We start from the raw sequence: 26,790 nt of genomic DNA on the forward strand, positions 1-26,790 counted from the left end.
CCCCTATACAGGGATTTGGAATTACACAAGGCGCTGGTGATCACTACCTGTGGAAAACTGCAGTCCGATGAAAGTAGTAGTCAGGCAGGGTCTAACTAGGAATTGCGGAACAGGGACAGAATCGGCAGGCTATGACGTAGTCAGCAAACGTAGCAGAGGTCAAATCCGGATCGGGCAGCGAGGTACAAGAACAGTAGGCAGGAGGGTAGTCAGAAAACACGCAGAAGTCAGCACACAGGAATCACCAAACAGAATAGGACGGAACAGGAGCCAGGAAAATCAGAACTATCTCTGGCAGTGATCATGTGACAGGAGGGGGAATAAGAAGGGTGTGGTGTCTTCCCATTGGCTGTAGCTGAACGCTGGCAACTTCAGCTGGAAGACACATGCCACCCACAGTCAGCCAGCGGTACTGCAGATCCCAAGATAACCAAGCCCAGCGGATGATCGGAGCCTGCGCCCACCGGTGCTGCTGGCATCGACTCCTCTCCCATCACCAGCACCATCCACGGCAGGAACACGGTGTCGCCTGGTGATCGGAGCAGAGTCGCTGGAGCAGACTTCGGCGGTGACGTAACAATATCCAACCCCTTCTTAAAATACATCAAAATTTTCCTCCATTATATTGATGATATCTGTATAGTCTGGTAAGGTTGAGAAGTTGAATTAAATTATTTTATACAATATTTAAATAACATCAATACAAGGTATATGAATTCCCTTCTATTTTTGGGAGGCACAAGCTAAATTTTGTGAATGTAACCATAGAAATGAAAAATAATGACATCCAGACAACAACATTTAGAAAAAAAACCTGCAACAAAAGCATTATTACATTATAAGAGTGCACACCCAAAATGTACTAAAAAAAGCTCTACCATATAGCCAATTATGTCTAAAAAAGATTAATAGTACAAATAGTAGTTTTGAAAGACAGGCTGAATAATTGAAAAAGATTTGAATGCAGGGGGCATCCCAAACGTTTATTAAACAAAGCACATGATAAAACTAATCTATTAAGTCAGAAAGACATTTTGGCTAAAAATAAAAAACAAACGATAAAATTCAATAGAAAAATAATTCATGTTTAATTTTAAATTCATTGGTACCTGTTACAAAATGACAGACTTACAGGAGACAGCAAATAGAGGACCTTTCATTACATTTTATTAAACCTACATTAAATTTGCATCTTTTTACTGATTATCAATGAAAATAAGAATTCAAAATGTAGAAAATTATTAAATTTGTTACCATAATTCACAAAAATACTTTAATTACACATCATTTTGATATGAGTCAGGACACACAGTCTAAAATTTAACCCCTTTAAAAACACAGACAAAAACCTGGTGCAGTGTGGTTAATAAAAAATTTCACAGGAGTGGTCAGAAAACAAAGTCATAATCATCAAATCTGATGTGCACAATAATCAACCCTAATTGTATAAAGTTACAGTCTCCAAAAAACATTTAGAAAAAATGGGTGTAGAAAGTTGGATTTAAAGTGAAAGTGCCATTTAAACTGCATATTTAACCAAAGAAATAAAGCATTTGATCATATACTGTGGCAATCAGTTGCTTCAATAAATTAAACAAATTATCATATTGTGCAAAAAATGCTAATGCAACCTGATATGTCACTGCACATGAATAAAATAGAATGTGATGATAGTATGATCCTTTTCAGCACATGGTCACACTAGATTGCAATGCTATATTAACCATACCCACCATTGAATCCAAAAACCCATAGTTATAACAAATCAACCATAGCCCGCCGTTGATATTGCTATACCTAGCCAGGAGGCCAAGGATTTCAGAATTGGAGACTGGGGTTATACCAAATAATGATGACCGCTGCCTGTGGAACCACACTGCCCAGCACCTCAATGCACGTTTCACACTCGCTTCATGAGGAGGTGCTGTGGCAGTGGGGTGGTCATTAGTTTATATTGCAAGACCCACCTGAGGCCTATTAGTGGCGCACACTGTATGCCGCCCACTACAGCTGGCATCCTAGAAGATATGATGTGCATGCGCGCTAATTGCTTCACTTGTTGGACGCCGAACCTTAGGGGAGGGACAACCAACAGCACACAAAGCGAGCACAGGCATCAGAGTGTCCAGCGCCATGTCAAGTGAGGGCAAATGTGTTGGCAACTTGCTATAATCAATATTTTTGATAAATAACATCAAGAATGCATCATAAATCCAACGATTCAAGAGAAAATTACATTCATATGTGCATATAAACCTAACCATTATAAATTCACAACCTAATATATTTTATTTATATTTAAACCCATACAAGACTGCCTAGATAACATAAGACAGTATTTGCACATAGGCATAGGAATCCAAAAGACAGCCTACTACTACTATATATGCACTTTACAACTTTATGGGCTTACATGATTATCCTTAAATATGATTATGCACTATACACATACCAATAAATACACATCACATATAACTAAAATCTTTATAAATTGCCATACATCGTTGAGCACATCATAACAAACATTCTTGATAATTCATCATTAAGACGTGATTCCTACGCTAATGTAAATAGCACTTTTCCATATAGGACAGAGTCTTCCAAGACAATTGCTCTCACCAAAATCTATACAAAAAGAATACAAAATAAAAGATATTAAGAGAATGACTATTGAAACCAGACAGAGAGCGAGGAATTAGTGGAGAATGGTCAGGTCCAATATCCAGCAATATATACTGAACAGATCACGAGTCAAGACAAAAACACACGAGGACAGATTATATATGTACAGAAAGAAGGTGGCAGTGGGTAAATTGATGACATAAGGTAATCACAAGAAAGGTTTAAAAGTCACCAGGTCATTTAGACCCTTTGGCTTCTCAGTTTCCAGCATGGTGATCCACCTTACCTCCTTCTGAGCCAAGGTTTTCTTGTGATCCCCTCCCCTCATACCAAAATAAACTTTGTCTATCCCTCTGAATTTGAGAAGGCGCCAATTGCAATTATGCTTCTGCCTAAAGTGTTTGGGTATATTATTTAGGGTTTCAAAATCCTCTGGTTTCTCAGCTTTTACAGCTTTTTTGATATCTATAATATGTTCTAGAACTCGCCTCTAAATTCTCTAGAGGTCAGCCCACGTATATGAGCCCACAAGGGCATTTTGCTCAGTAGACCACAAATGTCCTACAATTTATATTGTGCACAATTTTTACTCCTTGGAATTCGAGGAGTCATGAAAAGTGGATGACCTCTCCATTTGAGAACAGGCCCCACAGTCCCCATAAGAGTATGAGCCCCACCTAGGTCCTTTTGACACACCCAAAAATGTAGAAGGGGGTGGAACATAATGGCTTTCTATGTAATTTTTTATCGCTAATTTTTAACAAATTATCTCTCAGGGTGTTTTTTGCCCTGTCATAACCATATTGAATCGACCTATCACTATAGTGGCTGGATTTAAATATTTTTTTAAGTTCCGTTGCCTGCCCCCCAAATAAATCCGTGCTTGAACAAACTCCCTGAGGTAAGATCTCTTGATAATTTGAATAAGAGACAAAGAAAAGCGATTGAAGAGCTATCCAAACTGCGCGATATAGTGGTGAAGCAGGCTGACAAGTGGGCAAACATGGTATTATATCAAAAAAGCTGTAAAAGCTGAGAAACCAGAGGATTTTAAAGTCCTAAATAATTTACCCAATCACTTTAGAGAAAAGCATAATTGCAAATGGATCCTTCTCAAATTCAGAGGGATAGACAGAGTTTATTTTGGTATGAGTGGAGGTGATCACAAGAAAACCTTGGCTCAGAAAGAGGTAAGGTGGATCACCATGCTTGAAACTGAGAAGCCAAAGGGTCTAAATGACCTGGTGACTTTTAAACCTTTCTTGTGATTACCTTATGTCATCAATTTACCCACTGCCTCCTCCTTTCTGTACATATATAATCTGTCCTCATGTGTTTATGTCTTGACTCGCGATCTGTTCAGTATATATTGCTGGATATTTGACCTGACCATTCTCCACTAATTCCTCGCTCTCTGTCTGGTTTCAATGGTCATTCTCTTAATTGTTCTATTTTCTATTTTGTATTCTTTTTATATAGATTATGGTGAGAGCAATTGTCTTGGAAGACTCCATCCTATATGGAAAAGTGCTATTTACATCAGCGTGGGAATTACATCTTAATGATGAATTATCAAGAATGTTTGTTATGATGTGCTCAACAACGTATGGCAATTTAAAAAGATTTTGGTTATATGTGATGTTTATTTATTGGTATGTGTATAGTGCATAATCATATTTATGGATAATCAAGTAAGCCCATAAAGTTGTAATGTGCATATATGTTTGCGTAGGCTGTCTTCTGGATTCCTATGTCTATGTGCAAATATGGTCTTATGTTATCTAGGCAGTCTTGTATGGGTTTAAATATAAATAAAAACTGTTAGGTTGTGAATAGAGATGAGTGAGCCTCTAGAGGCTTGAGTTCGGTTTGGTTTGTCGAACGGAGGCCGCTTTCGAGTTTGGTTCAGCAAGCCGTTCGACGAACCTCTCGAGCCCCTTTGAAACCAATAGGAGGCAAACACAAACACATAAAAACACATTATACATGTACACATACAGTTAATGAACATTGGCATAACACTTACCGGTCCCCGCAACACGTCCTGCACTCTGTCTCCTGCCACTTTTCCTTCCGATAATCGCTGCGTCCTCCCGGTTACCAGCACTGATGATAGGACCTTCCGTGACGTCATAATAGCCATGTGACCAGTCACGTGTTTATTATCTCATTGGCTACAGACTGGTCACATGACTATGACGTCATGCTAAGTCCTGTCAGTGCATCTCTCAGGTACGCGGTGCAGTTTGAGCATGTCCGTGTACCGGTGAAATGCTCTGGCACACGGTCGACTCTCCGTCCATGCATGTCGGCGCTCTTTACAGAGTCAGCCCACATGCAGGGACTAGCTGTCACAGCTGGTAAATAGCGGCAGCGGGAATCACGTGATCGGAGCACCGTTGCTATGGTAACCCGCCTGTCAGCGGTGACATCACCGCTTACAGCCGGCAACCTGTGGTCACTCTCACTGAGTGAATTCTGCACGGAGCAGCAGCATCCTTCTTCCCATGCAGTGCTGCTGATGTAGCAGAGCTGCATGGGTTGAAGGAGAAAGAAGACAGAAGAGCAGGATCGTGGAGGGCTGACAGGGAGTAATAAACATGGAGTCTCTAAGTGTGTCTGTGTATTTATTTCTATTAAAGTATTTTTTCTCTGTGTGGTGTCTTTTTTAACCCTCTTTTGGAGATTCTTAATGGCCGGGTTAAACTTGCCTGACATTAAGAATCTCTGGCTTAATACTAGCTAGTAAAACAAAGCTAGTATTAACTCATTATTATCCAGCGAGCCACCCGGATTCAGGGCAGCTGGTAGAGTTGGATACTGCGCCAGATGATGGCGCTTCTATGAAAGCGCCGTTTTCTGGGGCGGCTGCGGACTGCAATTCGCAGCAGAGGCACCCAGAAAGCTCGGACTAGCCTGTGCTGCGGATTCCAATCCCCAGCTGTCTAGTTGTACATGGCTGGACACAAAAATGGGGTGAAGCCCACGGCATTTTTTTTTAATTATTTCATGAAATAATTAAAAAAGGGCTTCCCTATATTTTTAGTTCCCAGCCGGGTACAAATAGGCAGCTGGGGGTTGGGGGCAGCCGTACCTGTCTGCTGTACCTGGCTAGCATACACAAATATGGCGAAGCTCACGTCATTTTTTTTTAGTTTTTTGGCAAAAAAAATAAAAAATGCTTCCCTGCAGTTTCCACTGCCAGTGACGGTAACACCAAGCAGTGGGGGTTAGCAGCCAGTAGCTGCTTGGATTACCCTTAGCTAGCAATACAAAAAATGCAGCGGGAGCCCATATATATTTTTTTTAATTATTTATTTAAATAACTAAAAAAAAATGGGTTTCCCTGTATTTTGATTGCCTGACATCACAGTACTGTAAAAATAAATCATTAAAAAAAATGACGTAGCGCTCCGTAGTATTTTTGATTCTCAGCGCAGATAAAGCAGACAGCTACGGATTGCCACCCCCATCTGCCTGGCGTTACCTTGGCTGGCAATCAAAATACAGGGAAGCCCATTAATTTTTTTTATTTAAAAAAGTTTAAAAAAAAATGACGTGGGGTCCCCCCATTTTTGATAGCCAGCTAGGGTAAAGCAGACGGCTGTAGCCTGAAAACCACAGCTGGCAGCTTTACCGTGGTTGGTGATCCAATGTGGAGGTCACCCCAGGCTCTTTTTTATAATTATTTTATAAATAATAATAATTACAAAAAAAAGTAGGGTCCCCCCTAAATTGGATCATCAGCCAAGGTAAAGCGGACAGCTGTGGTCTGGTATTCTCAGGGTGGGAAGGTCCATAGTTATTGGCCCTTCACAGCCTAAAAATAGCAGGCCGCAGGCGCCCCATAAGTGGCGCATCCACTAGATGCGCCAATCCTGGCGCTTCACGCCAGCTCATCCTGTGCCCTGGTGCAGTGGCAAACGGGGTAATAAATGGGGTTGATAATAGCTGTAAGGTCACCTGACATCATGCCCAGCAGTTTGTGATGTCATGGCGTCTATCAGATATCCGACATCACAAACTGTCAGTATTAACAAAAAAAATAGACAAAAAAAAATGTATTTGAAAAACACTCCCCAAAACATTCCCTCTTTCACCAATTTATTGTAAGAAAAAAAAATAAAGGGGTCCCACGACAACTCTGGACCATCTAGAATATGGGGGGACACGCTCAAAGAATGTATCCCCCATTTTCTAGGAGTGCAGACCCTCCATGTGAGGAGTGTGGGTGCAATAAATCTGCACCCACTCTCCCCGGGTCCACAGCAGCAGAGTCCATGTCATAACTGTTGCTACCAAAGCTGCAATGCCCTGCTCATGAGGTAAGGCCATGCCTAATCAGGAGAACTATTCTATATTTCCAAATATTGGTATTTGCTGATATTATTGCTATTCCACCTACTATATATTGGGGATAGGATCTTGGAGATGGAATACCCCTTTAAGCCCAGTTATCCAGCTGAATGAATACTAAACAACAGAGCTTGCTATTTAGATGTGTTTTCTTGTGGCATATAATGGACTCTCATGTTTGGTAGTCGTTCAGCAGGGCAACTATAAAAGCAAATACCTCCATTTGGAAATGTAGTATAGCTCTCCTGATCAACTAAGTTCCCTACCTCATGAGCAGGGCATTGCAGTAGCTTACAGATGCATGGTTACCGCCACTCACTGTGTCTGAACACGGGAAGCTGAGCTGACAGCCGCTCTGTGCATGCGGCAAGGTCTATTGTGAAGGAGGGGGCCGTAGGGGATCAACGCTGCACAGGTACCGTGGGACACCGGGGAACACCGGTGGTGTTATAGGGGGTGACCTGGCAGGGCCTGGGGAGGGGTTTTCTGTCGCATGTGTCATGACAAATGGCAAATCAGAGGAGTAGGGTGAATGCGGCCGACGCGCTGCTGTGCGCGAGGCCATCTTGGATTTCCGGGAGTGGGTCGGGGGGGCACTTTGGCGATACCGGGGGACTGGAGGAACGGGGTGGAGATTTATCTCCCATCTGACATGTTTGTTCATGCCAGATGGGAGAGAAATATTTTTTTACCGACGCTGTCATTTACTGTAACGTGCTCATCAGTATACGTTGTAAGTACGTGAGCAGGGACCGGAAAAACTGGCCTGAATCATGATCTCCAGGATCTCAGCTACCCCCTGAAATTTTCTGATGCTGGGGGGGCGCTATTGACTTATTTCTGTTTGTTGTTTATAAACGGCAGATCAGAATAAGGCTACATTCACACAACCGATCCGTTTTTGCGGTCTGCAAAAAACTGTCCATTTTTTTCACGGGTGCATCCGTGTGGCATCCGTTTCCGTTCCGTATACGGTCCGTATGTCATCCGTTTGTCATCCATGTGCCTTCCGTTTTTTTTTGCGTCCTGCAAAAAGCTGGAGGGAAAATACATAAATTTACCCAGGATCCATAGTTTTAACCTACATGAGGCGGTCACATGTTCACTCCAGTGCCATTTTCTACTGCTTTTCACAGCGTAGAGCGCTCTGGTGATTTTCCTGTGCTTGTACACTTCATATCAGTCTTTTCTGTCATTATAATGGCAGAAAGGCACATAATGTCCCACTCTCCTGCATTTTGTAATTTTGCACCCTTTGGTGCCTTTCATGTGGCACTAAGGGTGAAAAAAAAATGACGTGGGGTTCCCCCTATTTTTGATAGCCAGCTAGGGTAAAGCAGACGGCTGCAGCCTGCAGACCACAGCTGGCAGCTTTACCTTGGTTAGTAATCCAAAACTGAGGGCACCCCACGCTGTTATTTTAAATTAATAATTAAAAAAAACACGTGGGGGTCCCCCCAAAATTGGATCACCAGCCAAGGTAAAGCGAACAGCTGGGGTCTGATATTCTCAGACTAGGGAGGTCCATGGTTATTGGACTCTCCCCAGCCTAAAAGCAGGCCGCAGCCGCCCCAGAAGTGGCGCATCCATTAGATGCGCCAATCCTGGTGCTTCGCTCCAGCTCATTCCGTTGCCCTGGTGTGGTGGCAAACTGGGTAATATATGGGGTTAATACCAGATGTGTAATGTCATCTGGTATCAAGCCCTGGGGTTCGTGATGTCAGGCGTCTATCAGATACCCGACATCACCAACCCAGTCAGTAATAAAAAAAAAATAGACGACAAACACATTTTTATTTGAAAAAACACTACCCAAAACATTCACTCTTTCACCAATTTATTAGAAAGAAAAACAAATCCAGGTCTGGTGTAATCCAATAAGCGGGTCCCATGACGATCCATACCATAGTCAATGTCCTAGTCAATGAAGAACAGAATGTTCCATATTGGCTGGGAGAGCAATGCAGTGACCTGAGCTAACATCAATAGGTCAGCCCAGGTCACTGCAGGGCATGACAAGTGCTGCTGTCAGGAGGATAGTGAGGCACATTACCTGCGGTGATCGCTGCACTCCTGATAGCAGAGCTGTCACTGCAGGGCATGACAAGTGCTGCTGTCAGGAGGATAGTGAGGCACATTACCTGCGGTGATCACTGCACTCCTGATAGCAGAGCTGTTACTGAGTTCAATGACCGCCGCCTTCACAACCAAGTATCGCGGGAGCCCATGACGTCACCGCTAGTCACAGTCTTGGGTCGGCAGCGAGAGGAGATGAGACAAGCAGTGGCCATGGAGGACAGTGACAGCGCTGACATCGGGAAGGCAGGACTTCATCACCGCAGGTAAGGAGCTTCACTAACTTCCTGTCAGCAGCGCTTGTCATCTCCGTGGCTGCTGTCACTGCAGTGTGGGCAGCTGTGGACACCGTACAGTGCAGGCATATGCTGACACTGCAGTGATGGCAGCCGCGGGCACCATACAGTGCGAGCATATGCTGACACTGCAGTGCCGGCAGCCATGGGCACCGTACAGTGCGAGCATATGCTGACACTGCAGTGACGACAGCCGCGGGTACTGTACAGTGCGGACATATGCTGACACTGCAGTGACAGCAGCCGCAGACACCGCACAGTGCGAGCATATGCTGACACTGCAGTGACAGCAGCCGCGTGCACCGTACAGTGTGGGCATATGCTGACACTGCAGTGAAGGCAGCTGCGGGCAGCTGCAGACACTGCTGAGCGGGCAGCTGCGGGGCTGGAGCGGGACACAGACTGCAGCGGCATCCGACAGAAGTCACACGGAAGTGCTTCTGTATGGCTTTCGGGGATTTTTGCACACGTAACCAGGGTAAACATTGGGTTACTAAGCAAAACACTTTGCTTGGATACCCGATATTTACCTTGGTTACCAGCTTACCGCAGGCTGCCAGGGATGGCTTCCTGCACACTGTACCTGTAAAAAGCCACGCTTTTGGTGATCAAACCGTTCTCGAACGTAACTCAAACTGTCGAGCTTTTAGCAAAAAGCTCAAGTTCGATCTCAAGCACCCCACAAAATCACTCGAACATGAAATTGGCGAACCTCGAACATCGTTCAACTCTAGTTGTGAATTTATAATGGTTAGGTTTATATGCACATATGATTGTAATTTTCTCTTGAATTGTTGGATTTATGATGCATTCTTGATGTTATTTATCAAAAATATTGATTATAGCAAGTTGCCAACACATTTGCCCTCACTTGACATGGCGCTAGATTCTCTGATGCCTGTGCAGACTTTGTGTGCTGTTGGTTATCCCTCCCCTCCGGCTCGGCATCCAACAAGTGAAGCGATTAGCGCGCATGCGCATCGTATCCTCAGGGATGCCGGCTTTAGTCTAATAGGCCTCAGGGGGGGTCTTGTGATATAAATTAATGACCACCCTACTGCCACAGCACCTCCTGACGAAGCGAGTATGAAACGTGCGTTAAGGTGCTGGGCAGTGGGGTTCCACAGGTAGCGGTCATCATTATTTGGTATAACCCCAGTCTCCAATTCTGATATCCTTGGCCTCCTGGCTAGGTATGGCAATATCAGCAGTGGGCAATGGTTGATTTGTTATAATTATGTGTTTTTGGATTGAATGCCTGGCATGGTTAATATAGCACTGCATTCTAGTGTGACCATGTGCTGAGTAGGATCGTACCATCATAGCATTCTATTGTATTCATGTGCAGTGACATATCATGTTGCATTAGCACTTTTTGCACAATAAAATTTCTTTAATTTATTGAAGCAACTGATTGCCACAGTATATGAACAAATGCTTTATTTCTGTGGTTAAATATGCACTTTAAATGGCACTGTTACTTCAAATCCAACTAAACCCATTTTTTTCTAAATGTTTTTTCGAGGCTGTGACTTTATACAATTGGGGTTGATTATTATGCACATCAGATTTGATGATTATGACTTTGTTTTCTGACCACTCCCGTTAAATGTTTCATTAACCATACTGCACCAGGTTTTTTGTCTGTGTTTTTAAAAGGGTTAAATTTTAGACTGTGTGTCCTGACTCAAAATTGTGTAATTAAAGTAATTTTGTGAATTATTTTAATAAATGTAATAATTTTCTACATTTTGAATTCTTATTTTCATTGATAATCAGTAAAAAGATGCAAATTTAATGTAGGTTTAATAAGTTTGGTTTGGTGGAGTTGCATTTATGGCTATATCGTAATGGATTTCCAATTGAATTCCGTAATTGAATTTCCATTTTTGGATTTAGACCCCTCATTACATACCGACTCGGTAAGACCATCAAGGATCTATAAGTTAAAAATCGCTTTGCAGAAGAAAGAACAAATAGTAATTGGCTAGAAACATTCTTTCCCAACAGCAATTTTAAATGCAACAATTGCTCATTTTGCAACCAGCATTGTTTAACCCCTTCACGACCGAAGACGGATATAGCCGTCATGGATCGTGTGAGTTTAATCCCCACCCCCTGCCGTGAGCAGGTCGCGGCGACCCGCGCACATATCAGCTGTTTTCAACAGCTGAGACGTGTGCCTGCATGTTATGAGTGGAATCGCATTCCACCCGCAACATTTAACCCCTTACATCTTGCTGCCAAAGTCTGGCAGCAAGATGTATATGTGCGCGGCCATTACTTTCACTTACCGCCGCCCCCACCGGAAGTCACGTGCGTGATCACTTGACTTTTGGTGGTTGCCATGGTAGCACAGGTCATGTGATGACGCCTGTAGCTAGCATGAGTCACTTTCTCCCAGTGCCGGCATGGTGCCAGCACGGAGAGTAAAGCAGCGTATCTGCAGATCTCGGCTCTGTAGTTGAGATCTACAGATAGGGCAGAGCGATCGAATTGTTGATCTATATCGCCCCCTAGGGGGACTAGTAAAATAAAAAAGGTAAAAAAAAATTTTAAAAAATAAAAAAAACCTAAAAGTTCAAATCCCGCCCTTTCACCCCATTGAAAATTAAAGGGTTAAAAAAATAAAAAATATACACATATTTGGTATTGCCGTGTTCAGAAACGCGTGTTCTATCAAACTGTAAAACCAATTAATCTGATCAGTAAACGGTGTAGCGGCAACAAAATTCCAAATGCCAAAATTACGTTTTTTGTGCAAAATGCAATAATAGGCGATCAAAACGTAGCATCTGCGCAAAAATGGTACCATTAGAAACGTCAGCTCGAGACGCAAAAAATAAGCCATTACTGAGGCATAGATCCCAAAAAATGAGCATACTACGAGTTTTGGAAATTGGCGCAAAACGTGCGCCACTTTTATTGGACAAGCTTGTGAATTTTTTTAATCCCTTAGATACAAGTGAACCTATACATCTTTGGTGTCTACAAACTAGCACCGACCTCAGGCATCACAATGACACATCAGTGTTACCATATAGTGAACATGGTGAATAAAATGTCCCAAAAACTATTGTGCGATCACACTTTTATTTGCAGTTTTTCCACACTTGGAATTTTTTTGCTGTTTTCCAGTACACTAAATGGTAAAACTTATGGTTTAATTTAAAATTACAACTCGTCCCGCAAAAAACAAGCCCTCGTATGGCAAGATTGACCGAAAAATAAAAAAGTTACGGCTCTCGGAAGAAGGGGAGCAAAAAAATAAACACGCAAAAACGGAAAACGCCCTGAGGCTGAAGGTGTTAAATATTCTCATCCAGATAGGATATATCTGTCATTTTGTATCACACTTGATCACATGTAAAACCAAATATGTGTTTATATTTTTTTTCCCCATGTGGCTGTTTTTACATAGGGAAAACCATTCGCCCAATGTTTGTACATTTTAGAGATCAAATACCTTCAATAACTACAGGTAAAGGTTCAACTAGATTAATAAATTATGTAAGAAAAGAAACACGCAGGGGACACATATTTTATGGTTTTCTGGCTTTGAAGTTTTGAAACCTTTATTGAGAGGTGGAGATAGGCACAAACTACTTTAACAAAAAAAAGGAGTACTGGATAATGAGTGCAAATGCACAGGGCTTCTAACAGTTAAATGACAGAAATGATTTACCAGTGTTCCTTTAAATTTTTTGACAAATAGTATGTATTTTTTAGGCTGCAGAAAAAAGGAAACAACTGTGTCCCATAGTCATTCACGCATGTAATTTAATTGTCTCTGACTTTTGTGTTAGTTTATTTTCATGGTTGTTAGTATTTTTATCACATATATGTCATGTGACATGCTCACCTGTGTCAGGTATTTAATTGTATTGAGCATATAAGCCTAGAGGTGGGCCCATAGAAGCGCCGATTGGCGAGAAACAGCCGTTGTTCTGCTCAGTGCTTTTCTTTGTACCCCTCCCCCTGTTTCCACCGTGGTTGGTATTTTCTCACATACCTGTATTATTAAAAGAAGAAAACTATCATGATTCAAGTGTTATGCTGTTCTTCTGTGTTCTTGGAGAGGCTGTAGCTAGTATTCCAGTGGTACAAGTTCCAACAAGACCAATTCTAGAATCAGAAGTGTTTTTTTTCGGCTTGGTGCATCAAGAACCAGGTGACTTCTCATTCTCCTACCTTGTGGAACATCCTGCAAGAAGGTTTTGGCAAAAGTCTCAAGCCTAATTTTATTAGAGTGCAGATATCTGCCCTGTCAACTGTTCTGGGGAAAAAAAATGCCCCAGGAACCACTTAACCAGAAGTTAGAAAAGCAGTCCAAATAATTATGTCTACTATTTCAGATCCAATTTCAAGATGGCATCTAGGTCTTGTCTTGGAACAACTTTGTAAAGCTCCTTTTTAAACTTCTAAAGTCGGTAGATGTAAGATGTTTGTCCCTCAAGACCTGTTTTTGCTTGGCTATTTTGTCTGCATTGAGAATGATTAAGATTCAGGCTCTGGCCTGAACACTACCTTCCTTTAACCCATAAAGTACCTTCCTTCACTAATATAAATCAACAGAGTTCTCAGGTATTTACCCGGATCCCTCTTCCGATGAAGAAAGAATCCTACATTCCCTGGTTGTTGGCAAGGCTGTAAAGATGTACAGTTTAAGCCAGAAGTTTACATACACTATCTAATAAGTCACATATGCATGTTTTTCTCACTATCTGACATGAAATCAGAATAAACCTTTCCCATTTTAAGTCAATTAGGATTACCAATATTGTTTATATTTGCCAAATGCCAGAATAATGAAAGATAAAGTTTTAAGGCATTTTATTACTTTCTGCAAACTCAAAAGTTTACATACACTACATATACAAGAGTACTATGTTGTTAAACAATATGGGACAGCCTATATCATGATGTAATGCCTTTGGAAGCTTCTGATAGGTTTATTGGCAACATCTGAGTTAGAGACACACCTGTTTCCTTGTGTAGCATCAGGGGCAAGTCAAAAGAAGTCAGCCAAGATGAATTATGAAGCTTCACAAATCTGGTTCATCCTTGGTTGCTATTTCCAAATACCTGAATGTGCCTCATTCATCTGTACAAGCAATTATATGCAAGTACAAACAAGATGGGAATGTCCACCCATCATACCGGCCAGGAAGGAGACGAATGTGCTTTGGTCATACGTACATTTCATCCCAAGAACAAAAGCAAAGATGTAAAGATGCTAACAGAAGCTGGTAAGATTGTGTAATTATCTACATTGTAGCGAGTACTGTATTAACATTGTCTGAAAGTCCACTCTGCAAGGAAGAAGCCATTACTCCAATAGAAACATAAAAAAGCCAGATTAATGTGTGTGAATTATGGTTAATGTTTGCAAATGCACACAGGAGCAAAGACCTTAATTTTTGGAGACATGTCCTATGGTCTCGTGAAACTAAAATTGAACTCTTTGTCCATAATGACTATCATGACTTTGGAGGAAAAAGGGAGAAGCTTTGAAGCCTAAGAACATAATCCCAACTCTGAAACACTGGGATGGCAGCATCATGTTGTGGGTTTGTTTGGACTGGTGCACTTTACAAAATAGATGGCATCATAAGGAAAGAAAATTATGTGGCATTACTGAAGCAACATCTCGAGACATCAACCAGGAACTTAAAGCTTGGGCAGAAAAGGGATTTACAATGACCCGAAGCATGCTGCAAAACTTATCAGAAAGTGACTTAAAGGAGTTGTCCGACATAAACTCTAAAAATGTTTTTAAGCTAATCTGGCTGTATTGTCATATAAAACATCCCTACATTGGTTTTTTTTCTAACTTTTGTTCCTCTTGAAATACCTCTTTATTCTCTGCAGACAGTTTATTTACTTGCAGCTCAACCAAACATCTTCCTATGCCAAACATCACAGTCAGAGCTGTCACCGCCCGGCCTCATTTTCCAGCCCCACCTTCTGCACACTCATTGGCTGTCAGTATTCTGCCCCAGCACTGACCTCTCATCGCTCCAGCAAAGATGGGAACATTACTACATTATATGTGGTGGATGTGAGGTGATTGTGCTGCACAGGTGAGATATCACTGCTCTGTATTTCTAATCATTGGTAGTACAGAGCAGTGATCCTGCTTCTCTAATCTGTGACAGCACAATCACCTCACATCCACCGCACATGTAATGTAGTAATGTCTATCCCTGTCCCCATACTATAGTAATATCCCCTTTCCTTGTGCCCATCCTGTAGTGTAATGTCCCCTTAGGCTCCTCTTCTTGTACCAATGCTCTGTCCTGTAGAATTGATCCCTATTCTGCCATTCTTCACACACAAAAAAAACAAACACAACTCTTTCTCACCTGTCCTCGTTCCCTCAGTACCCTGTGTCCTGCCTCTTGCGGCCGCAGCCCCCTCCTTAATGATCTCTGCTGGTGCAGGGGCCGTGCAGTCAGCACTTTATATCATATGACTGATTTCCAGGTGCTGTGCAGGGATGCGCTCTCTATGCAGCTTCTTCAGTGATCTGCTGCTGGATTCTGATTGGCCGGTGGCCGATCATATCTGTATGATGCTTGGCTCGGCAGAGCACCCGGAAATCTGTCATCTGTTATAAAGCACTGACTGCACAGCCCCCTGCAGAGGCCGCAGTCAGCAAGGGGCATGATGCCACAAGCAGCATCAGGGGCCGCAGCTGACAGCGCTTTATATCAGATGACAGATTCCCATGCAGAGCCGAGCTCTGTATACAGCTACTGCAATGATCTGCTGCTGGCCTCTGATTGGCTGGTGGCTAATCATAGCTGCATACAGCGCTCCCATCTGCACAGAGCCAGTGAATCAGTCGTCTGATATACAGCGCTGACTGCAGGGCCCCAGCACAGGCAGCGTTCAGCAAGGGGGCCATTAGCCTGTGTGCCACCAGCAGCATGGGGGTTGCATGCAGCAAGAACCCTGCACTATGGAATGTGTGGGAGGGTGCAGGAAAGGGGGCTTGGGACGCCATGCACGGTACCTGCCCAGCAGGGTGGCTACATGACATCGGCTGTGATGTCCGTGGACAAGGCGAGCATAAGCTCCTGCACTTTCATCGTGACATCTCAGGAAGCAGCAAAACCATGGCAGGAGCGGTCACATGACCACTCTGAGCCGAGAGAGAGGGGTTTACAGCAGGGCAGGTAGATAGTTACTATCTACTTACCTGCCCCAATGTAGCCCAATAGTGTAATGTAAAAAAAAAGGCCAGATAAGCCTTTTAAGGATGACAAAATCAATGTTTTGGAGTGGCCATCACAAAGTCTTGATCTCAATCCTATTGAAAATTTATGGGCAAAGCTGAAAAGGCAGGCACGAGCAAGGCGACCTACAAGCATGGCTCAGTTACACCAGTTCTGTCTTAGAAATGGGCCCACATTTTTACCAACTATTGTGAGAAGCTTATGAAAAGATATTCAAAACATTTGACCCAAGTCATACAGTTAAGAGCAGTGGTACCAAATACTAATGAAATGTATGTAAACTTTTGACTTTGCAGAAAATAGTAAAAATGCCTTAAAACTCTCTCTCTCTCTCTCTTTCATTATTTTGGCATTTGGCAAATAAAAATAATTTTGGTTCCTAATCGAACTAAAACAGGAAAGGTTTATTTTGTTTTCATGTCAGAAAAACATGCCTTTATGCCTTTTTAGATATTGTATGTATAGTGTGACAGCGGTCTCACTGCAACCAATCACAGCTGCCGGTGGGCGGGTCTATATAGTGCAGTAAAAAAAATAAATAATTTTAAAAAAATGACGTGCGGTTCTCCCCAAATTTTGATATAGCCAAGGTAAAGCCACACAGCTGAAGGCTGGTAGTCTCAGGATGGGGAGCCCCACGTTATGGGCAGCCTCGCAGCCTGAATATATCAGCCAGCACCCGCCCGGAAATGCCGCATCCATTAGATGCGACAGTCCCGGGACTCTACCCGGCTCATCCTGAATTGCCCTGTTGCGGAGGCAATCAGAGTAATAAGTAGTTAATGGCAGCCACCAAGTCCTAGGTTAATCATGGCAGACGTCTATGAGACACCCGCAATGATTAACCTGTAAGTGAAAGTAAAGAAACACACCCGAAAAATCTTTTATTTGAAATAAAAGACAAAAAACCCTCTTTCACCACTTTATTAACCCCCAAACACCCCTCCAGGTCCGATGTAATCCACACGAGGTCCCACGACGAACACCACCGCTTCTGTGAGCTCAACGCAGCAACTGAAGTGAGTCGCGTTGTCAGCGGTGACGTCACTGAGGTAGTGCCGTGCCGGTGTGTGTGCGCTGATGATGGGTGTGGTAGTGTCGGTGTGTGCAGTGATGATTGGTGCGGTAGTGATTGCATGTGTGCGGTGATGATGGGGGTGGTAGTGCCTGCATGTGCGGTGATGATGAGGGCGGTAGTGCCGGTGTGTACGGTGATGATGGGGAGGTAGTGCCTGCGTGTGCGGTGATGATGGGGGCGGTAGTGCCGGTGTGTACGATGATGATAGGGCAGTAGTGCCTGCGTGTGTGGTGATGATGGGGTGGTAATGCTTTCGTGTGTGCGGTGATGATGGGTGCGGTAGTGCCGGTGTGTGTGGTGATGATGGGTGCGGTAGTGCCGGGTTGTGTGCAGTGATGTTGGAGGTGGTAGTGCAGGGGTGTGTGCGGTGATGATGGGGGCTCTCTCTCTTGGCATGAAGAAGAAAAAAAAAAATCAATTTTTTGCTGGATCCGTCGCATCAGTTTTTACACAATCTGCGACGCATCCGTTGCATCAGGCACAAACCGGATTGTGCCTGATGCCAGAAAACTGATATGTGAAAGCAGCCTTAGGCCGGTTTCACACATCCGGCTTTTCACCGGTTTGCCGGATCCGGCGCTCTCCCATACAGTGACTACAGTACAGTGACAGCGCAACAAGCGCCGGTCACATGCTGTCATGTGACCGGCGCATGTGACCCGGAAGTTACAGCGCTGTCACTGTACTGTATTGTCTGTACGGGAGAGCGCCGGATCCGGTAAACCGGCGAAAAGCCGGATGTGTGAAACCGGCCTTAGTTAGCTTGAAACACTTTACTCCAGCGCAACGCAGGCTGGAATACAAAATGTCAGACCTAATGAATCTGATATTTGGTAATTAAAATAAAAAGATTTAAAAAAAAAAAAAAAATTCTGTACTAAATAATAACACAGAAAACAAATCTGTAAAGTGGGGAAAATAAGTATTTGATACAATGTGAATCTGGATTTTTTGTACCTACAATAAAAATTACAGACCTCTCCATTCTTCGTAGGTGGCAAAACTTGCAAAATCAAGTGTATCAAATACTTATTTTAATAAAAGAAAAAAGAGGAAAGCCAGCACTGCCTGAAAATGGCATGCAACAAATAAAAAGTGTAAATTCACATCATTTCAACTCTTCTATAATACAAAATTAGATTTTTAGCAAACAGTTGATCAATTTTTTCAGCCACCCCTGCCACGTCACGGTAAATGTCAATGGGGGGTCCTACTTTATAGTTTATATTTTCATTGTGCCATGCGGCCTCCTAATTACATTAAAAGCAGAACCATATTGAAGCAACACATACCTGTAACATTTCAGAACCGCTTCCATGTTGCAAAGAGAGGCAACTGCAAATAAAAGCAGCCCAGGCCCAGCATGTGAGCAGATGCCACACACACCAGGACAGAGTCAGAACTGCCCCCACAATGCCTAACCAGCACCCACGAATGAAGGCAGAGCAGGCCCAAGTAAATGGTGCCTAATTAACAATGCCTGTGGAAAAGGGTGAGGTGGTTTTTATTTGTTGCATACGATTTTCAGGCAGTGCTGGCTTTCCTCTTTTTTCAGTTATTTTCCCCACTGTATACTGTGTATGTATATAGAATCTTCTATGCCTAAGTTCATTTTTTTGTCTAGCAGTTGAAGCAATACTAACGTGTGCCAAGTTAATTAATTTGTAAAGTTTTAGGGAATTTTCAAAATTGAGAGTTGTAGAAGCATTATGGTGCACTGATTGCATGTAATATATTTTTTTTGTATTCTGTCACAGGGATATATGGCCCTCATGAAGGAAGATGGTGTTCCAGATGACATGAAAGGAAAGGATAAAATTATTTTTGGAAATATTCATCAAATTTATGACTGGCACAGAGAGTACGTATATGTGTAAAATATATATATATATATATATATATATATATATATATAAAATGTGGGTGTGTGGTTTATTACTTAGTGTCATTCTTTACATATTAATATGGTATCTAAAATCAGGTTTACAAAGTAAGAATATGTTCACACTTGCTGTGTTTTCCATTGTGTATTTGGTGCGCAAGAGACAGCATTTTACAGTACTAGCATGTTTTTTTGCGCCTGACTGCATTTTTGCAAGATGCAGCATGTTCATATTTTCACCCGTTTTGCAATGCTTTTGACCCATTGAAATGAATGGGTGATAAACTCTAAATAAAATGCTGCAAAAAAAACCATGACGCAACAAAGACACATTTTTTTTTCTATGCTATAAGAATGCAACAGTTGAACGTAACTTAAGATTGTGGGGTTAACAAAGTCTCTTCCACATCGAGGTTTACGCTTCATCTGGTTCCTAAACGAAATGGCTCCATTACAAATTCCATCATCTTCAACAGAATAAAAAGTGAAGCATTCTATGCTTCTTTGCCATTAAAATGCCAGATATGCAAAAGGACTACATTATTCTTCATAGAGTTTAACATGGAGCAGATCTGTTTCTTATAGTAGTCCAGTTGTCTTGGTTCATTAAAGGGATGGAAAAGCTGAATTCTGAATGCTAATATGAACCAAGATTTACAAATAATAGTAGACAGTTCACAAACAGATTTTATACCATACAAGAAAATAAAATATTTGTAAATAAATAATTTGTTTTAACATTCAACGGTATGCATTTCAATAATAAGGCCTAATAACTGTAGTATGAATGAGTCCCATGAACTGTAGTCTAGAAAGAACGAGTTAGTACAAAGCGATTTGCACAACACGGTCTATTGGCCATAAACAATAATATTGTGCCACTTGATGGAAGCCATAGTTCCTATTTTGATTATCTGTCCTGACACAATGTCCTTGTTGCAGCTTGACACACGTGTGATGTTGTGCCAGACTGGCTACTCAAGAGAATGTGGTGATGTCATGCAAGAGGCAGATGTCATTACTGTTGTCTTACGGTCATAGATTACTGTTGTGGCCAATGGTCCAGGTTGTGTGACTTGCTTCACATCATCTCTACTGTTAGTCAATTAGATGCCACTTTTTTTTAATTTTCAGAAATAAAAGCTCAAATCTGTACATATGCAGTAGCAATTGTTTAATTTGCTCTCACTTCATATATACTACCTTAAAAAAAAATATTAAGAAATATATGACTTCGGAGAAACAAAGTAAAATCAATAATTTCTTTGAGTGAATGACCAACCTAGAATACCATTTTGGTGTTTTTTGTATTCTAAATAGATTGTGTATATATATAGATTGTGTATATATATATAAAGTATTATAATTTTATAGTTATAAGATCTTTACTTTTTCTATTAAAAGGTCAAAATTTCTTGTAAAGACCATGACAAATGGTCAACTTACCATATTAAAGGCCACGCATTACATTCACTGTCCCTTTTACTGTTGTGTTCAACAGACAGATTGCCTTGTATGTGCTGTCACTTCCTCCAGAGATGTATCTAGGCTTACCAGCACCCGGGGCAAGAATTCAGTTTGGTGCCCCCCACTAAGCAGTTTGAGTGCACTTCATGTGACCAATCATTCATATGTGATTTGCACACTTACAGTCATGTGATAATGAGCTGCTTTTAGTAATTCTCTCAGTGTTCAATGAGAAACATAGAAATAAAGGCTAGTTGTCACATGCAAGTATGAAAACCTTTAACAGTGATGGCTTATCCTTGGGATAGATTATAAATATCTGATTGGTCAGGGTCTGTTATCGGGTGTTCTAGGTGCCGGCAGCAGCAGGTGGCCGGAAGTGCTTAGTTCCAGATCTGCTCCATCTTCTAATAGTGGACGCAGCTGAGTACTGCATATCCACCTCCTATTCAAATCAATGAGGTGGATGTGCAGCACCTGGCCACAGACTCCTTTTAGAAGATTCAGAAGAAGAAAATCAGCAGGGATGCCGGACCCTGCAGATCAGAAATTTTATGACCTATTCTAAAGCTAGGTAATCAATGTTAAATTAATCTTAGAATTTATGAATTGTTACCTGTGTACAGGATCAAAACTAATAACAGCACCAGAACCACCAGAGGTATAAAAATACATAATTATAACCCTCATCAGTACAGAAATACAGCATCACAACCACCAGCAGTACAGAAATACATCCATATAACCCCATCAGTACAGAAACATATCATCAAACCCTCATCAGTGCAGGAATACATAATCAGAACCACAAGCAGTACATGGCATATCAATTGCAATGTCAGGTCAGACCCATATACATTTGCATAGCATGAAGCTTCAACTTCCAGTACATCCTTAAAAGGAATCTCACCAAATTTTTACCACCTAATCTGAGAGCATTATAACATAGTGGCAGAGATCCTGGTTCCAGTGATATCAGTTACTGAGTTGCTTATTGTAATTTTGATAAAATCACTGTTTCATCAGCAGGAGATTATCATTAGAGGGCTACTTGGCCTTCTGCAGGTAGTCCAGAATATTCATGAGCTCTGTATAACTGCTAGATCTGCAGCAGAGAAAACATTAATTTATCAAAGTGATAGCAAACAGCTCAGTAAGAGACACATCGCTGGGATCTGGGGTCTCTGTCTTTACATTATGCCGCTCTCAGATGGGGGGGAGCAAATATCTGGTGACAGAATCCCTTTAACAATGGTAAGGAGATACTTGGGAGTTATCAGTCATCATCAGACTGCGGACTATACAGAAACAACAGCACTGATGAGAATTAGTCATCATCACAAATAAACATTTACATTCAGGTACCTTATAGATGACGTCTCTGATCGGAGTAGTTTCTTTCTCTTCTTCAACTTGTCCAGACACGATAATGGCTTTTCACATTCACGGCTCGTCTCTGCAGACTTCCATCATTTTCGGTTTTCTGCAGCACATCTTTGCTCAATACCCTTAAAAATTGAAGAATGATTAGAATACTCCTATATAAAAATATCTGCCACATTCTGTGCCCCAGAATAAATAATTTCCCCTCACTGTGTTCTCTGCAGAAAATATGACTGTCTTCCTTATGGTACATGCCCTCCACACTGCCTTCTCCTTTCCATACTGAGCACATTTTTCACACTGTCCTCCCTTATACTGTCCAGTCTTTATATTGTGCCCTCTCATCACACTCCCCCTTCTTGCTATGGCCTCTCACTGTCCCCTCATGCTACCCCGCTCCATACCGCTCCCCCTACTACCCAGTCTCTATTCTGTGCCTTCTCACATTTTCCTCATCCTATACTGCCTTTTCACTACCTCTGTTCACAGATACTTCTCCCTCCCAATTCTGTCTTCCACCATACTGTGTCCATAGATACTTCTCACTCCCCATCCTCTTTCCCCACACTGTCCATAGATATTTCCCCCTCCCCATATTCTCCACCCATAAAGTGTCAAAGGTTACTTCCCCCTCCCCACCTTCTTTACCCCCATAATGTGTCAAAACACACTTCCCCCTTCCCACTCTCTCTCCCCCATACTGTGTCCATATATACTTCCCCCCTCACCCTGTACTGTTTCTCTTTGATGTCATCAGCTTCACTAAAGCACTTATCACCATTGTTGTGTGTCGCCTATCCGGCGCTGAAGAGAGACGTTAGCAGTATGATCAGCTGACCTGCTCACACTACAGACATCGCTCTGACCCGAATGTTAGGGCTGGCAATCACCGCTTCAATTGTCCTTGTGTCTGAAAGATACGAGGACAATTAATCAGTGGGTGCTGGCTCGCTGCACATACTTTGAGTCCGGCTGTCAGCTTGACAGCCGGCTCAGAGAATGGCGGCTCCCACTATAGGGGCAGCACACACATCTGCCAGGGAGACTCAGACCGCTGCATCAGGCAGCCCCACAGCATCCCCTGACAGTTGCGCAGAGGGCACATGCTCAGCCAGCACCCCCCTAGATACTCCTCTGCTCTCTCTCCCCTTTTCCAAGATAAGCATATACCAACCATATAAAGTCCAGTATATCTGACAATATAAATTGCCGTATATGCGGGAGAGTACAGAAAAGCACTGGGTGTGCTCCTGCGTAAATCTGTTAGGGACTGTGAATACGGTTGAAGAACAATGTACTACTCACGTAGGTGATTTTGCACCCCTTCACAACTGCAGTCGTCGCCTCGGCACAGGCACCTATAAGATCTAAAATAGCAACAGAAAAAGGAGATAAAAACTCCTCCAAAAATTTAATATACTCACAGCAAAAAAGAGGGCAACCAGTCCAGTTAGCCCAGGCCAACACATCTAATGCACCGACAGGATGCAGACAAACCTCTCAACATGATGGACACTTCACAGGTGCAAGGTAAATTGCACATTAGTGGCGCGCATAGGGCACTGTTCACACTCATATGCGCATGGTGTCCAGCCAGCAACCTATTATCACACCCTTACTATTCGATTAGGCGGGTTACCCGGACACTACTCACTGCAGCATACAAGGGACAGAGACTCCACTATGCACGGCCTGTATTAAGAGGCCTGGCTGCACCCCGTATAAAAAAGTGCAAAAAATTTATATTAAATATATATGAGGTTGTTAAAAATAGGATTGACGTAGAAATATGCTTAGCCAGTATATTAACGATTGGAGAGAAATAGGTGCAAAATCATATGTGGATTTATTCAATAAAAGCTAAAGTCATTACAGAAAAATAATGTTTTGGCTTTTGTTAGTTAAGAGAGATAGGAAAAAGATAGAGAAAAGAGTCCATTGTCTTACATAGCCGTGATGTTGTGATTAGCCGTCCTCTCTCTCTGGTCCATCTGGTTGAGAATGGTCCCATTCTAACCCTTTGAAGTGTGGTCTGCTTAAATATAATTAAACCCCACCCCCTGATTCTCCTTGTCTCTTTAAATGGTCTTACACGTTATTTCAAGAACTCTCTATCATTTTTAATTATAGCATTATGTCATATCACGTGGTCCAAAATCTGCAGAGTAAGTGTCATGCGCAGTACAGACTTGTAAAACTAAACCATTTTACCCTTTACCATAGAATGTATAGAACCCTTTGAAGCTTGCTGACCCTTGACCTTAGTGTAACACTGAGAAAGACTTCAATGCTAATTTCAGATCTTTGCTCAAATACCAGATAGAATATACCACTGATCTGTCAGCTATTGATGTACCATGTCAGATGGCTTTCTGGCTAGAAATTTCAACTCACACAAAGACACTCTTAAAGGGATGGGCAAAATACATACATTTTATGAATGCATGTAATCAAGTTTATGAATCAAATCTCCATAAACTCACTATTTTACAGAGGTATTAGTTAGTAAATTGGCCAATGTACATAAGCATGCAATCCTCATCACGGATCCTCATGCTTGCAGGTCCTTACACTGATAAATATCAAAAATAGCCACATAAAGAGGAGATAAAAATACAACATCCTGTCGGTGCATTAGATTTGTGGGCCTGGGCTAACTGGACTGGTTGCCCTCTTTTTTGCTGTGAGTACCTATAAGGATCTGCAGCACAGAAAGGAGCACAGTGATTCCACGTGTAGTAGAAGTGGAAAAATTCAAATTCCTCTGTAGCTGCTGCGGTCTGGCTTGTGATGGTTGGAGCGGTCAGAGAGTTAAGCGGATGTTAAGTGGATGTTCGCTGCCCACATTGAGGTCGTATGGAAGGGTAAGTACGTGTGACGGGAAATAACCGTTTGTGCGACACGGTCAACAAATTAAACGTGCCGCACATACGATGGGGGCGGGTCACATCGCATACAATATTGTATGTGATATCGTAAGGTGTAAAGCAGGCTTTAACTGGGCGGAAGAAATCCTTAGTAATTATCCTTGTGGCTGGGAATGAGTCAGACAGCTGTCCGGTCAGCTGCTGCACCTTACACTCCCCATATGCAGTAAATGCAGAAGGATAGACAATGTGAAGTACCAATGAAAATAGTGTATAACAGGGTGCTGCAGACCGTGATAAATAGGTGATAACATAGTTTATTATTGCACTACACGTTTCAATAATTAATGCTGTTTTCTTCCTCAGGTGCTAATGCATTACGAGCTTTATATATAATACAGAATATACAATCAATCAATATGTATAAAAAACAATAATCAATTGATCATCAATTGTTCTGGTTCAATCTAGCTAATAAGAGATAAATGTAATAAATAAATACATTATATGTATAAAATTAAATATGGGTTTGAAATACCTATGCAGATAATACATAAATACAGAACAATTCATATACAAACATTATAAATAAAAATAAAAGCAATAATTTATAGAATAAAATTTGTATGTAAAATTCATATATTCTCAAAACTCAATTGTTAGCGTACCCATTTTATATATCCAGTAGTACTCTTTTCGTATTAAATCTCCATATCTATCCGCACTATGGTCCGGTATCTGCTCTATAATGGTCAGAATAAGGTTATTGGGATTTTTCCCTTACGCCCATGACAGCACCACCTCAGAGAGAAGTTCTGCCCACCTCAGGACAGGAAACCCACTGAATACAAAGGCGGTACCTCTCCTCCTGATGGACGTCCCACGGTTGTCCCAGGTCTGACCTAGTGTGGAAGTTTGGTCTTACCAGAAGCTGGCATTCAGGCCTGGAAGCACATCCCCGTGGACTTTAGCCTTCTGCGGTGGTGGGGCGCGAGCCTGGAGCAGGAGCTTAGCTCTGCATCGCCCCAGGCTGTGGACCGCTCACGGAACCTGTGAGACAGGTTCCCTGCTGCTGGTTTCCCTGGAGTGAAGCGTAGCGTACAGCGCGGTGAATTCGGAAATGCGCGACGGCAGGAAGTACGTCACCGGCGCATGCACAGGAACACCAAGATGGCGGCGCCCAGTAAGTGATTCCTGGGCAGGAGATTTGTATACCAGAGGATAAAAAGATCGGCGGGACTGCGTGCTGGTGAGTATAGGTTTCCCCTACCAGGATGGAAGACCGCGCTCTCCCAGCACAGGATTTGCTCGGTCAGCAGGAAGATGCATAGTCCTTGCAGCACCAGCAGCTAGGGGACCGCTCCACCACTAGGATCCATCTCTAGTCCGGCAGGCCATCATTCCGGGGGATCTAAGAGATCCAAGCCTGGAAGCCATAAGTCACCTTCTAAACCGTTACCTGATGCACCATCTTGGGAGGTAAGTGTTGTTCTCTTACAACCTCCTAAAATGTTCCCCCTTC

The 26,790-nt window shown here is 42.3% G+C and overlaps 1 protein-coding gene across 5 annotated transcripts in view; it reads left to right on the top strand.

The window, feature by feature from the left end:
* Window positions 1–26,790, top strand: part of TRIO (trio Rho guanine nucleotide exchange factor) — a 3,493,742-nt gene that overhangs the window by 1,697,366 nt on the left and 1,769,586 nt on the right. For all 5 annotated transcript variants that reach the window (XR_012724343.1, XM_075314973.1, XM_075314976.1 and 2 more), the window contains exon 45: window positions 19,427–19,530. Coding sequence is in view for 4 of the 5 variants with exons in the window: in XM_075314973.1 (XP_075171088.1) it covers window positions 19,427–19,530 (104 nt within the window). In the remaining variant the exon portion in view is untranslated. The remainder of the gene's footprint in view (window positions 1–19,426; window positions 19,531–26,790) is intronic.

The sequence above is a fragment of the Anomaloglossus baeobatrachus genome, chromosome 6 (genome assembly GCF_048569485.1).
Source record: "Anomaloglossus baeobatrachus isolate aAnoBae1 chromosome 6, aAnoBae1.hap1, whole genome shotgun sequence".
Lineage (NCBI taxonomy): Eukaryota > Metazoa > Chordata > Amphibia > Anura > Aromobatidae > Anomaloglossus > Anomaloglossus baeobatrachus.